The 16,364-nt window shown below is 30.4% G+C and overlaps 1 protein-coding gene across 6 annotated transcripts in view; it reads right to left on the reverse strand.

Moving 5' to 3' along the window:
* Window positions 1-399: 399 nt before the first annotated feature.
* Window positions 400-16,364, reverse strand: part of emei (transmembrane protein 161-like emei) — a 41,292-nt gene continuing 25,327 nt past the window's right edge. For all 6 annotated transcript variants that reach the window (XM_035361911.2, XM_035361914.2, XM_035361912.2 and 3 more), the window contains 5 exons: window positions 15,831-15,974; window positions 7,607-7,720; window positions 5,910-6,084; window positions 3,574-3,670; window positions 400-1,163 (listed from right to left, as the gene is read on the reverse strand). In XM_035361911.2, coding sequence (XP_035217802.1) covers window positions 904-1,163; window positions 3,574-3,670; window positions 5,910-6,084; window positions 7,607-7,720; window positions 15,831-15,974 — 790 coding nt within the window. In that variant the 3' untranslated portion in view covers window positions 400-903. The remainder of the gene's footprint in view (window positions 1,164-3,573; window positions 3,671-5,909; window positions 6,085-7,606; window positions 7,721-15,830; window positions 15,975-16,364) is intronic.

Consider the following 16,364-nt stretch of genomic DNA (forward strand, 5'->3'; position numbering starts at 1 on the left):
AATAGTAATTATAATAATGAAAATTATTAAACAAGCTTGAAGGCTTCATGATATATATCATTTTTACAGAGAAGTCCAAATACATAGCTCTCTTACTTCTTCAGCTTAATAATTTCATTCAATTTAGTGAATTTACCTAAAGATAACGATGATAAGAATTTTCAGTCGCAAAGCTGAATTGGAAAGTATCTTTATGAGAAAATATAACACCAGCATTACTCACAGCATTTGCAAAATCTATGTGAACTAAGAAAACATTTACGGTATATCTGGTCAACATATCATAAAATCATACTGTAGTGAAGACCAACTATTAATAGTTTTATATCTCAGTTAAGTACTTGTATGTTTAAATATAACAAACTAAAATACAGAACGAAATCAAAGAACACAGCACTGTCACAGTTTTAAAAACATGTTTTAACATACTATTTTAACAGTAACTAAAATATACTGATTTTTATTGACAGATTATTATTACAATTTTACGCAAGTTACACAAGGCAGCTGTAACAGAAAGGGGATAAAACTATGAGGCTTCACTCACAATTATCAATAAATCTGACAGTAAATGGAGTATAAAATGAGAAGAATTAAACTTTTACAGTAACATCACATTTCATTTTATGTTTGGGAAAATTCACATAAGAATAAAACCTACAGGATATTTGTGAACATCACAGAACAAACTTAAAATAATTCATATACCAAGTTTCTATGTGAGGAAACAGCTATAAGTATTATGCAATTAAAACAATATAAACAGTCCTAATCAATATTCAAACCTGAGTATAGTACAAAGAACAGGTTTATGTATAAAAATACATATTTTTTCTGGTTTAGGTCTTTGTCACAAAAACATTTTTCATTTAGAGATTGATAAACACTTAGTAGTAAACTTCTTCAGACACAATATGAATAATAAACTAATCCAATCGCACTTGTACCAAACCAAACAGCACAAAGCCACCATGTCATGAAACCCAAAATACCGCGGTATAGTACTGGCGTGAAGACTCTTTTCAAACTAAGAAGAGTTAGTGAAAATTGCTGACTAGATTCTAAAATGTCACTGCTCACAGGCAATGCTGATGTTTTAAGTGTGTTATTAGTAGTCTCCATTAAAGATTTTGTGCCAAAGTAGCTTCCCCATGTGTAATCACCTAAAAAGCAAAATTTTAATGTTACAAAATAACATACACATGAAAATCACAAGTTCAGCATTAAAGTTGGAAATTTATGTTTTTTATTCCACTAAAACTAATATATAAATACCAAAATTACACATGATTGTGTCATTAACAGCTAAAAACATTAAAGAAAAGACAAATTGAATTAGCAAGTCAAAAACGGAGATGTATGCAAATAAACAGTTTACTGATCCCTCAAAAGGCAAGCTAGTTGTATTTTATTACCACTGAGTGCAAAAAGCTGACTGAAACTAAGTGCATTCTGATGCCACAGTAATGCCCCAGTTGTGACAACAATTTAATAAGATTTCTGATATGCAAAGGAAATGATGCTAAACATGTCCAAGGTAATGCAAAGAATGACCACTATTTAGATAACCAAAAAGCATGAGCTATGTACTGCCAAATTCACATCTTGCTCAGCCACCATTAGCAAACCATATATCAAAGAGTTGCTGAGGTTAGTCTGTATTTCTGGGTCACTTTCAATTTTTATACTTCTCCCAGCTCACTGTATAGCTTGTTTAAAACTTCTGCAGGCAGCATTATTTAATGGATTGGTAATGAATAGACTCTTGTTGTCTTTACTGATGAATTAAGTTTCAGCTTCAAAATGATTACATGTTTCTCAAGAAAGAAACAAGAAACACAATATCACTTATCATAATGAAGGAATAACATTCTTAACATGCAGACAGTTTATTATTGTGGGTAGAATAATATTAAATGATCACCTTTGTACATTCTCCAGGCTTGGATTGAATTATTTAATGAAAACAAATAAAGTAAGTCATAATTCCTGTTAATTGATGATAATACTAATCCAATTAATGGTGTAATTGAGTTGTTAATAATTTCCTTCAAATTGAAAATACTCAGTGAATGGTCTGTCAGTGAAATTAATTAGAGCCCCAAGCAGAATGCCAGCTATGGCAGAGAAGAGATTAGATGACTGTTATCATCCACATTCCTTCATGAATTATTATGGACACTTCTTAAAAATTGGATTCATTGGATCTAAGATAAAATAAATAAAATTTTTATGAACATGTCTTATCACTGCCACTTATTTCTAAGAAGTTTTCTTACTCTATTACATTTATCATGTACACAAGAAGTTTTTCTGCTATTCTACAGTTTCATACGCTGAGTCTTGTTTGTATGAACTAAATGATTTTCTTTCCATTTGTTAAATTTTACTTCATTTCATCACTGTGTACCTACATAAGCATCCACTTTGTATATTTGCTTAACATCCATCTTCTTCATTCAAATGTAGCTTTTGGATTTTATGTGTGTACACACAATAATAATTAATAATTATTAATTTCATAGTATTAGAGAAAAGCAAATGAAAGTTATAAATTAAAAGAACTAATAACAATTGCATTTATTCCCCAAAGAAGAATCAGATGCATTTTGATACAGAAATTACTTTTCATCTATAGTAACAAATACTTCCCTATAAAAGGGAAGGAGGAAAAAATACTGAAAGATATAAAAACTGGAAAAGTCATAATGCCATCTACTGAAGGGGGGAGGGAGGCATACAAACTACAAACATTAGTGCATGTAAAGGATTATAATTAGCAGAATTTTTTCTACAGATTTGGAAATGTTCAAGAATATTCAATTCATGAAAGTAAACTTTAAAATAATTTTATGAGAAGGAAATTAAAATGCATTGTCAAAAGACAATAATGATATGATTCACATGATCTGTGAATATTTTATTTCTAAATATAAATTTTATGTCAAAAAAAATAAAATATTAATGCAAAAATTATAAGACCCTAGTTTAGTTTAAATATTATATAATAAGCCAAACTAGCATGAAATGCTAGAATTTCCTTAGGAAATCAAGTATAGAGAAGAATATTTAATGCTAAATTGATGAATTTTGCTAATGGGAGTAAAGATAACTTGCGAGTTATATTTACAAACATTTTTTTTCTAGCTTTCTTTTTAATAGTAATACAATAAAAGAAACTCATTTAACTGCCTTAGTACAATTTGCTGCCAAAAATCAGTTATTAGCATAAATATTTGTTAGTCATAACTTATATCTGAACTGTTGGTAGTATAAGGGATATAAGTGTCTTAATCCCTGAGCTATTCAAGGACCTGCTGCAAATATAAAATATATAAAATTTTCAAAATTATATATATAATTAATAATTTTTGAATACCTTTCCTAAATTTCAACTATAGCTAGTACTTAGGACATTTACTTAACAGTTTAGAATGTAAAAGTTAAAAAATAGAATAATTCAGTCATATTTAAAACTATAATGACACATTTATGTATAAAAAATCCAGTGTCACATTTTTAAATAAACTTTATTAATGGAAGTAAATCATCAATAATATTAATAATACTTACCTAATGTCTTCAATAACAGAGTAGAAAACAGACATAGCATTAAAGGTGTTAAATATTGCAATGTGACAACACATAAGTAATAAAAAACTCTTGCAACCTAAAAATAAAACAAAGCTAATTAAAGAAAAGAAAACTAGTACAAACATATAGATTAATCTTACAAATTTAAGAGGTAAAAAAATAATAAGAATAATTTACTGTACATGCATGAATGCCAACTATTAACAAGAAATGTTACATTTGAAAACAAATACACCTTTTGCCACACATTTTATGTGTATTCACTGTTTTAATTTAATTAATAACATTACATTACTTTTATAATTTAAAAAAGAGTATGACACATGTACCAGCTTATAAAGAAAAACAACATAAAATGATATAAGCCAGTAGCCTCAAACTGGTAGCCCATGGGTCACATGTAGCCCCTGAAGCAATTTTATGTGCCCTGTAAATACATTTTAATTACATATTTGTTTCTCATTTATTATTGTTAAATTTCAAAATTTTAGTTATTTGAAGTCTGTATTTACATTATCATTAAAAACAAACATGAATACCAAACCAGAAAATCTGTAAATAGAGTTAATTAATATAGTGTAATATGAGTTGCATTCAAAGACTTGAAGATACAGATTTATTAACTTTTTTCATATTTGTCAAATATAAACAAGTTCAATTATGACTTCACTAAGAATAATTGCTTTGTTTGGTATTTGTTTGTTTGTTTGGTTTGGCATGAAAACAGATTTTTTTTTCACAACTGAATATTAATAAAAAAAGAATCAGATTGATTGATAATCATCTACAATCTGTGATGAAGATAATTTCTAGGAATTTCTTTCTAGCTACAAATTTTATCAGTATCAAAACAATATTAAGTGTTAAGCTGCAGTAAGAAATATAATTTATAATTATTTACATACAAACCTGTGTATTTTTATGCATACATTTAAGAAAAAAAATTACGAATAAAAGAAAGAGAGTAGGTTGTCATTATTTATTCTCAAGTTTCGTTCTATTTGGAAAATTTCCTTTCAAATCTTAGAAATTTTTTCCAATTTTGATTATTTTTAGTTTAAATTAAAGCAGGTCACATTTAGTGATTATTTAAACATGTTAGAATTATTTGAAATAAATGTCATTCTGAAGATATAATATTTAACTGACAAATATTCTGTGCAATCAACAAAAATATCTTGCAAGTACCAAAATTTAGATTTAAATATAAATTTGAATTTTTCTTTGTGATATTATTATTATTGTTTATTCAGTCATATTTTGATATTTTGATTTGATTCAGTAAGAAAAATTAAAAATTTATTTAAAAAAAAAATTCTGGACCATGACCTGTTTTCAGACTATGCAATGGACCTGCATTACAATTTGAATTTGAGACTACTGATATAAGTAAGGGTATGGTGAAAAGTCAGAATTATGCAAATCATGCTATAGTATCATTAAAAATAATTACATTAAATTATTAAGATACAGCATCTACAGAGCCACTCAGCACATGCAAGTTTGAAAGAGTTAAAACTCTTAAAACTAGCATACAAGATCTCTTTTGCCCTAGTGGTAGAGAATTCTACTCCCATGTCACAGCCTCAAGTTCTGTTCCCGAGGCCAAGTGGCTTTTCGCATTGCACTTCTGATTCAACCTACAGATGTTGCCACAAGGAAGCCTCCACTGAAAACACTGAAAGCAAAGAACACCAATGAGCTATAAATCACCTCAGCCCTGTGGTCACTATAGTGATGCCCCTTTGATGTGATGGGAACACACACCTCCTTCAACCACCTAGCTGGGAAAAAAACTGACAAATTGTGTCACTTGTGCTACCCATGGCACCTCAATCCACAAGTGTTCAATGAGCCCAACTAGCCTTGCCCAAATGAACACAGCTCTACACAATGATTAATCACATCAAATGCAGGGTTTAAAACCTGGAAAGAAGCCCTCCCTCCTAATTAGCACACAGATATGGGGGAGGGTGTTTGGTGTCTGTGGAGCCATTCAGAACTACCAAGTGTGAAAAGAAGCAGAATTCTTGAATCTAGTACACAAGAGCTCTTTTGTCCAGGGGTGGAGAATTCCACTCCCAGTGTCACAGCCTTAAGTTCTGTTCCCGAGGCCAAGCAACTTCTCACACTGCACTCCTGATTCAACCCATAGATGTCGCCATGAACAAGCCTCTGCTAAAAACACAGAACAACAGTGGACTACAAATCACATTGGTCCTGCGCCACAACCAAAACACAGAAATGATACAATCTAATTTAAAATTGATTTGATATACAAATATATGAAAATTGAAAAACTGAATTAAACATACCATTTTTTGAAGTTCAATATTACTTATTCGTCCAGCTTCTTTCCTTAAATTTTTCAGTTTCTCAGGAGCCATATTTAAGTAGGACTGCAGGTAATGTGGCATTAATAAAAATCTGACAGCAACAGTAACAACCATCAAAACCAAACGTGTTGTATCAAATGCATCAGGAGTCATTCTAATAAGAAAAACAAATATTTAGTGTCTAGTTTAGCATATATGCTGCATGCCACAAAATTTTTCTTACACTGCAATAAAAAATATTAAAGTTTATTCCCTTCAAAAAAAAAAAAAAAAAAAAACTGAAAAGTTTCAGTTTTAAATTACGTCTAAAGGAGTGTTTTAAAAACATTTTGTGTGTTTCCTTTGTTTATTTAATATCATGTTCACACTTAAACCATAAAATTTAGTTCAACAGCAATATCGCAAAATAATTTTAAAATGAGCATATCTTTAAAATTTCCGATACAGATACAGAGTCTTGCACCTGGAGATATAAATGTTTCTTTTTGCATACAGTGTTCCCATTGCTCACTTTGAAATTGTTTAGTTTATTAATAAAAAATTTGTTGAAGTGTTACAAAATATGAAATCGATAATAAAACAAATTTCAAATAACTAAAATTAGGGCTTCCACATGCCCATATTCTATCAAAGATTATGTTATTCAAATTTTGATGGCTCTTTGAAACGCCTTCTCCGATGAGCAGGCATTAATAGTATACACTGTAAACGTGCAAACAAACTACCTTGTACAGCCTCCTGGTCTCGATAAAATGCAACATCGGTCATTCAATTGCCTGTTCCATGTGTCTTCATTCTCCCGCTGTTTGGTGACTGTTCCTTCTTGTTCTATAGAGCAATATACGGGTCATCTGCTGCTGTGGTTGCTCGTAGACAACCACAGCATCAGACAACTGTTCCTGTAGTTTGAAATGCTCTCCAAAGTTATGAAATAATGCTGTAAGCAATCCCAAACTCCACAGCTACACTTTTCACACTTCGACCTTCCTCAGTCTTTCCAATGATTCGGCCTCAGGTAAAAGTATCCAGATGTCATTTAACAGATTTATCGTTCAATATTTCACACTGATGCAGCAACTTGACATCATTTAAACTGATATACACCAAGCAATAGTTCCCCCAAAATGCTCAGCTCATACTTCCAGAGATCTTTATACCCCTCCAATACTCCCCCAATACATCTAGCTGCATATATGCACATGTGCTAATGTACCTGACCCTAGTCAATCTCCTGATCAGTCTTTCAATCCACTCTGCCTCTTCGTTCCACTAATAAGCTATTTGTCCAACTTTGTCCTTAGTTTTTGCACACCAGTGTATGTTTGCATGCAACAGATAAGTCATCCTTCTTTTTTTTCTCTTCAAAACCTGACTGTAGCCAGGTTGAGCTAATACATAAATACCATAAAAAGTATGATATTGATTTAGAATTTAAAAGTATAAAATTACTATTAAAACATTTTGATGCTTAGTTTAAATAACACATGCCTAAATAATAATACAAAAATTCACACATATTAAAAAATAAAATATAACACATATTGTTTTGCTACATATTTATGAATTCATCTGCCCTTGTACTTAGATTAAGCAACAGCTTTAGAAACTATACTATTTCATAATTCAATACGACACAGAAATTAAAACTGATACATAATAATCCCAGATTTACTTACAGAGTTCCTGGAATACCTGGCCATGTTCTTTCTGTAAAGTAATGTCTTGCTACAGGTTTGACCCACATTAATACAACAAAGACAGGTAAAATGAAACTAATGTGCAGAAGTGTCCTGAAAAATAAATTTAAAAGTAAAAATATCTCATATTTTCTTTCACTCTACGATGCACTTTTCTCACATTAATCAGAGAAGAGATTCAGCCCATCTACGCCAGTTCACTAAAACTAATTCCTAATTACTTTTCATTCCACAAATCAGTTATAAAAGTGAATGGTAATATCTATACACGCAATTCATAACAACTCAGTTAGAAGTAAATTACCATTTATTTAACAATGAACCAACTGTTAAATTATTTGAATTCGTCTAACTTTAATAATCAACAGGTTTTAAAAAGCAATGATGTATAAAAAACATACATTCATAATCAAACACTGTTACTTTAAAATTTTCTGCAAGTGTTCATAAATGATTGCTTTACAAATTCAAAATATATTTTGTCCCCCCCCACCACACACACAAAAAAAAAATTCTGTAAAAAAAATCTGAAAGGTTTCACATTTTAAATTACGCCCAAAAAGGCTTTTTTTAACATTTTGTGTGTTACCTTTATTTATTAAATATCATGTTCCTTGTACTTAAACCATAAAATTCAGTTCAACAGCAATGCAGCAAAAAAATTTTAAAATGAGCATATCTTTAGAATTTCCCAATACACAGTTCCGTGCGCTGGAGATAAAAAGGTCCCCCCCCCCCGTAGAGTGTTCCCATTGCTCGCTTTTAAATTGTTAACTTTGTTAATAAAAAATTTGTTAAAGTTTTACAAAATATGAAATCAATAGTACAACAAATTCTAAATTTCATATTTGGGCTTTCAGATTCCCATATTCGCAGCAGGATTACATCATTAAAAATTGGATAGCTCTAGGTACCGCTGTTTTATCACAATGCGAGAAACATACAAACATTTATGCAGATTCTTCATTATTTAATTTCTTCAAATATAATACAGGGCGATAATATTTGTTGGCAAAGATTTGAAAAGTGATACGCTGTTTATACAGTTTCGACGTAAAATCACAAAATGAAAATAATAGTCCTTCAGGGACAAAGCACCTTTGGACTAATAAAATGCATACTCAGTCATTAATAACTTTCTAAAATTTATTATAACATTTTAATTGACATTCAGATTCATAGAAGCTCACGAAGCAAACAAACATACTGTTACAAAATGCCCAGCCGTGGTAAGATAGCTTCCCCATATATAACCCTGCCTGTCAAGTTCATCATGAGTTTAAGCGTGAAGAGTATCTTGAGCTCCAAAAGCTATCGACCAAGTCGGGAGCTGTGTTTAGTGTTTTGCCATGATGGCTAGTAAAGCATCTGAAAAAGGGGGAAAGGCTGTTGCATTCTATGGGTTCGTGGATTTGGAGTGCGTTGAGCTCTGAGAGTGATTAACCAAGTCAAGAGCTATATTTAGTGTTTTGCCGTGAAGCTGTCTTCCCCGTTGTAGCTTGATAGGTGAACTCAATACATGATGTCAAAAAACTACAGAGTGGTGAACAAACTCTTTCAGATCTTCCTGTGGATGAAAAGTCTGAAAGGACTGAATCTTTGAATCTTCAGACTGTAATATGGAAAACAAGAATTGCAGTGAAAAAGTAATTAACCCGGGTAAAACTTAGTGAAAAGACTGAGACTGAAATTACTTCTTAACTTTATATAATTTAAAATTGTTATGTAGTTAATTTGTGTATGTAACTTGTAAATATTTGTTTAGTTTATCTTTATTTACCTTATTTGTTTGTTTTGTTACGTTTCTTTACTTACCTTATTTGGCTTCTGACCAAGGATTGTACTGCCCAGGACATGCAGTCCTTGGGAGAGGGCAATGTTACGACATGCCTTGCTGCAGTAAGATAGCTTCCCCGCAAAGTGGATTAAGGGTTGCCAGAAAATGGCATGGGAAGGCAGGGTTCCCAGATTTAGCCCATTTGGCGATATGCCATAGACGGAGTGAGAACATTCTAGAACGAATTCTTAGGGGTTTGCTCAAGAATGTTCTCGAAGCACGGAGTAGCAGTGCATCGTTGAATTTATCACGAAGTGTATCGTCAGTTTATCATGAAGTGTATCATCGAGTGCATCATGAGTTTTATTGTGAAAAGTATCTTGAGTGTGTTGAGCTTCGAGAGTGATCGACAAAGGCGGGAACTGTATTTAGTGTTTTGCCATGAAGCTGTCTTCACCGTTACAGCCTGATGGCTGCATTACTGATTGCTTCAGCATGTTTGTCATAGTTTTCCGATGACTGTAAATGTGTTTTTGGAACTATCTTGAGTAAGACTGGCTAATAAATTGTGTTTTGTTTCTTCATCAGGTGTTGTCATCAATACTCCAAATCCACAAACCCGTAGAACACATCAATATGATTTCTAATACTATTCTTGATATGCATGTCTATTTCTAAATTCAGTAACGAATTTTTTTTTTATCATGAAAAACTTTATATAAATTTCTCAAAAATTATAAATTGCATCAAATGTTGCAATACTACTCCTTAAAAATATAATAAAACTTGTTTTTCATACAATTTATATAAAGTAATCATGCTTCTTAATACACAAATAAAAATATTTCTTAATTATTGATAGTTATTCATTCTAAGAATTATATGTGATGTTTGTTCACTGCACAAAATAACTCCATAAAACAAAAACTGGGGAAATGCGATGAAATAATGCACACTGTTTTCATAAAATTCCCTTTATAATATAAATTCAAATAAATATTGTAGAATGCATTAATACAGATGTAAATTTTACAGTAAAAATAAAACAAAAGTATAAAATTAATAAGACGGCATGTCCAAAAAGTTCTCATCAGTAATATTACATTTTTTATGGGATTAAAGGAGTTAATCAATTTGGCAAGTGAAAAAGTTACAAAGTTAAATTCAGTGTTCAAATTTTTGAGTTTTTTTTAATAAAAGAAAAAGTTATTGTTATATATTTTTATTACAGATTTTTCATAAAAATGAATATTATCAGTTTTGCTATAATATATTATTTATTCATCAGCAATATAAATGATGTCTTCTTCATCAGCTGTATGGTGAGGTTTCATCATTTTGATTAATTTTCAAGTTCTTATACTAATCATGCTTAACAGAAGGAATAAATTTTAGCATGTCAATTCCCCCCCCCTTGTTACAGTTCTGCCTTTAGGATATAATACATGCTGATCTACATTTTTCAATTCTGTGATCTACCTGGTACAAATTTACTTACATTTGAATTTTCATTATAATCACATTTGAATTTCATGGGGTGGAGTTTGAACCTTTCTAACTTTATCCAGCACATATTAAGCCACTTTACTGGAAATCTTGCAGTAGTTACTTTCCTATTAACAACTGAATTTTCTAAAGAATTCTCAGTAATTTTCTAAAGCACCGAGAAAAAATGTTGGTTAACCATTTGGATTACATTAAATGACATTTTCTTTCTGCATGCTTTGATTATATTGTACCAATCATCTGATGAAAAAAATTTAGATTTTTTCCGCATGTGATTCTAAAATCTGAATCATTAGGTAAATAGTTATGCACACTTACCAAAAATTTCATTTCAGTTAACTCAGCTCTTATTTCTGTATTTTGAACATGTTTCAATAAACTTAAGACAGTTTTGATATTTCTGTTTTGTCCAGTACATAAATGTAACAAAGAACATTTTGCTAAATTAATAAAAAATTTTTAGCATAATTCTTTATGAACTTTATTAGGCATGATGAAATTTTTTGAGATAATGAGATCCTTCACTTTTTTGGCCAAACAAACATGTGGTTTTAATTTTTATTGAAATCATGGAAACTGAAATTATAAACATATGAAATTCGCTTATAACAAGCTACATATGTGTTCAGTTTAGGAAAGACTGAAGCTTTTTCAAAGTTGAAAGAAAATAAAAAATTCGATTGCTGCCATTGGATCTGCAGCCAATATGACTATGAGTCCATTCAGCCTCTAAATGAGTTTCCTTTTTAATTTCTGCCATCTGAATTCCCTCTTATCTGAAGCCTGAATTTTTATTAGCACAGAATTACAAGTTTGGCATGTATCCTTAGACATTTGGTTAAAAGGTAAATTACATTTTATAGAGAATACCTTAATATTATTTTGAATACCTCCATATATAGTAATATTTTTATTTCATTGGTTGTATATTTTCCTTTTCAGATTGTAGGATGGATAGTTCATGCATTTTCTTTAGTCAGAACTTACATATTGCTGTTCTATATTATGAGCTTTGGTGTAGTGATTAGTGTAAGCTGGATGTTTTATAGATACTTCTGCATCATAGTGGCCCCCAGGATTGAATCACCAGTCAACCAAGATACCTTGCCAAAATCTTGCTGTGTGTTTGTTCTTATACTTTGTCATGTAATCATACATTAGCACTGTGCTGCATTTTTGCTCTCACCATATGCTCTTTCTTATATTTTCATTTTTGATGAGGTTTCTGAATTTGCATTGTTTATTTAAAAATATATTCATTGCTTTTTTTAACAAGACATTAACAATCTTTAATTTACCAAGTAATGTGGTGGATGTCATGCTATTTTTTCAAGCCTTTTACCTGAGAAACCAGTATGTGAAAATGGCCATGATATGAAACTTTTAATGTTAATGATGAAACCATTTGGAAGTGCAATGCTAAAAATTGCAAAAAGAAGGGTCTCCATGTTGGAAATTGGTTCAGTGGTTCTAGAATATTCTTCATCAGTGCTATTAGATTTATATCATCTTGGACAAAAGAGTTGACATCCATGAAATGGTGTAACAAACAGCTTAATATGTGTGAAAGTGCTGCAGTTGACTGGAACAATTACATGCGATAAAATACGAAATAATATGGATAAGGATTCTTAAAATGATTGTTATTATTATATACTGTGTTGTTTATTTTTACAATTATGCTTCACAAGCTTGGTGCAAATCTAAAATCTCCAAATATGGCCATTATAATAAAGAAGTACCATTTTATAACATTTGTGTCATCTATTTTATTGCTTGCAACACGCCATTGCACTGATCGACCAAATACATAACTTGTTCTTTAGACCAACATTTGTATATCCGCCTGCCCCTCACCTAAAAAATGTCCCTAAAATATTTTTTGCAAACAGAAATACCACGTCAGTCTTTTCGAAAATGTAGCAAAGGAATGTGATCTTGGTTCTTTAGTGTGTAAAGGAATGTGTTCTTGGTTCTTTAGTGTTATTCGTGAGCCATCTTCTTTTTATTTCTTTAATTATATTAAAGAACATCACCTTAAGAAGTCAACATCTTAAGAAAATATTTTGCTCAAGCTGATTATGTAAACTATAAAATGCCTTCATGGCAGCCTCTCTCTGATCCGAAATAATTTTTTGTTCGACAAATGTTTTTGCAGGTATTAAATTTCCTCCTCTATTCCTGTAGGCCAGACATTCTGTTCTCTTATTCTTTTAAAAATTTTGAGTCCAATTATCAGGATTACAACTTTTTTTCCTCCCAATCAATGTGTTTGCTGCAATCAGATGAATCCGAAGAAAAACATAACTGTGTTCTTCAGCCAGACTTTCTGTTAATAAACTGTATCGGAGAATCATAAGATGATTCACTATTTTTCACATCCAAATTGTTATAAGTCTCATTCATCTTGATTTGAACAGTATAATATTTATTTTCTGAAAAATAATAGCTTCTGAAATAAATTATATATTATTCAATGGCAAAAATTTTTTTTTTCATTCAATGGTGTTGATTTTTAATTATTAAGGAAATTAATTTTAATTTAAAAAAACCTGTGAGTGAACCAAGTGCTCTGATACTTCAATTTAATACTATATTTCAAAAAGTGGAATTAATCAATTTGTGCAGCGAATAGCTCATGTGAGCAATGTGCTGACATATAATTATTATAAAACAAATTAAAATACAACAGAACACACACAAAAAAAAAAACTATAATTTAATATGGAGATTCCAGTTTAACATCAGCAGAACAAACAAATAGATCATTATTATTATTTTTTATATAGCTATGTTTTTTAGGAATATGCACATACATTTAAGAGTTATTCTCATTTGGATAATTTTCATTCTTAGTAACAAGCCAATAATTAACCACTAGCTGCAAAATAACCTCCAAAACTTACAAAATCGAAATCAAAATGCTTTCATAGCATAAAATATGATAGTTTGATAGATAAAATAAGAAAATGTTTTATGGAGGGAAAAAAAAGAAAGAATGAAAATCTAAAAGCTTTCAGATGTTATATTATGCCCCAAGGGGCATTTTTAACTGTTTTGCGTGTTACCTTTATTTATTAGATATCATGTTCTTCCCACTTAAACCACATACAATTCAATTCAACAGCAATATATCACAAAATATTTTAAAAACAGCACATCTTTAGATTTTCTGATACGTCTCACACGTTGGAGATCAAAATATTTTTTCCCACACAGTTTTGCCATTGCTTACTTAGAAATCATAGAGTAATCACAAATTCATTAAAGTTTTATAAAATTTGAAATAGATAATAAAACAAATTCAAAATTCAAAATTCAGGCTTTCAAGTGCCTATGTTCAGTTGGAGGACTACGGTATTCAAAATCTGATGGCTCTAGGTACCTTCATTATTTTTTCACAATGCGAAAAACATTCATACATTCATGCAGATTCTTCATTGTTTAGTTTCTTTAAATATATGGCAATGATGGCAGCAGTTTGAAATGTGAACCAAAAGTGAAACGACGCAATATGCCGTTTTGAGACGAATAGCCTTTTGGGTGTAACGCCCCTTTGGCCTTGAAAACCCATTCTGGAAGGGGGGAGTTTTAGTGCATTAAATTAGTTAATTATTTTGTTCCAACTTTTACATAACTTCGAACTGCATTTTTTTAAAGTCAATTTCCACTCATCTTTTTCGATTCTAGGTTTAAAAGCAGGGTTTAAAAAAATCTGTTATTTTTTTAATTCATACATTTAAGGAAAAACAACAGAAAACATTTCTATTTGTCTAATAATTCCTACTTGGTCTTGAATATCAAATTTTGCTGAAGCAAAATAAATATGATGTCAGAACTGGATATAAAATTTAAAAGTTTTCATATGCATGTGTGTGGTGGGGTTATGCAATACAGTGAGAGCACTATTAAGCCGAGCACGAGTTAAACATAACTAACAAGTTTATAATAAAATTAATGAGATGAATGAAATTATTAATGCTGAAATGAACATATAACTGGCGATAGATGAAATTGACATATGCAGCCATAACTCCACAATTAGGTTAATTCGACGAACAGTCACGGTTCACGTAATGATTAAGTCTCACAGAATTGTCAATTACGAAGGCATAACTGGAAATTTTAAATCTTTCCTCGATATAAACCAGACAGGGTATGTCTTGCCATCATTCATGGCTAGCTATAGACATCGTCCGCTTGGACCCAGAACCTAAGTTTTGCAGGAACACATCTTGTTCACAGCATGTTCAAAGCTCATCTCTCTCCCTGCGCTGTGCTGGCATCAGATGACGTCACAACTCTGGGCAGAAGCAGAATCAAAGGGTGTCGAAGAATATGCCTCCCATATATATACACACAAATAATAAATATTATTTATAGATAAATGTTTAAGCAGTAGTTTACTAGAATATTTGCATTTAGTGCTACCTTTATTATAAAATATATACTGATCACAATATGCTAAACAAAGCACATTTTACTTTACCTTCTACAAAACAATACAATTACAGATGCCCATAAAAATGCTTTTTTTTATTGAAAATTTTTGCAAAACTTTTCAAAGCATTCTGTAGATTGTGTCTGTGAATTAAAGTGCATTTTTAACTGACATATTCTGAAAAGAATAATTTTTTTATCAAAAATAAATAAATAAATAAATAAATAAAATAAAAAGATTTCAAGTGCATTTCACAAAGTTTTCCATAAAAGTGGTTATAGATCAATAAATACAGAATTCTACAATCAATAAAAAAATGAAAAATAAAAAATTCTTATTTATGTTTTTATAAAGTTCTGTTTAACCACTTATAAGTTATGCATTATCATATCAGCAAAAGGTCATAATTCTAACAATAGAATAAAGAAGATATGGATGGAAGTAGAAGAAATGAAGAATGGAAAAGTAAATTTACTCACTTTAAAAATGGTCTTTCTGAACAATAGCGTAATGCATCTTTATGCATTCTAGCAAATCGTAAACCAGGGAATGTGAAAAATGAACCTATTAATCCACACCACAGAGCTAGAGTTAATTTAAACATTAACTTTGATGCTGGTCCACTGAAAAAGTAAAAAAAAAAGTTATTAAGCCTGCAATAATAGAAATAAAAAATTCCTCATAGTTTCACCAGCAAACTAAAACTTATTAAGTCATAGGGTATTTCCTCATTAGAAGAATGTTATAATGGATAAAATATTCAACCTCCCATCATAAACTGAAACTGTAACAAAATGCTTGCATAAAAAATAGCAAAGTGTGGTGAAATCATATTACTCAAAAGAGATGGGGAAAAAAAAATAAATTTAGGGATCATACAAAGCACTGAAGGAATAATGAGATATTTCTAGTTACTAAATACAATAATAAATTATAAATAACTAAGCATATAAATGAAGGACATTAATCAAATAATAACAAAATTTTAATTTTTAAATACTTTTATAATACAG

Source organism: Stegodyphus dumicola, chromosome 10 (genome assembly GCF_044657685.1).
Source record: "Stegodyphus dumicola isolate Sdum_Otavi_A_Nest chromosome 10, ASM4465768v1".
Lineage (NCBI taxonomy): Eukaryota > Metazoa > Arthropoda > Arachnida > Araneae > Eresidae > Stegodyphus > Stegodyphus dumicola.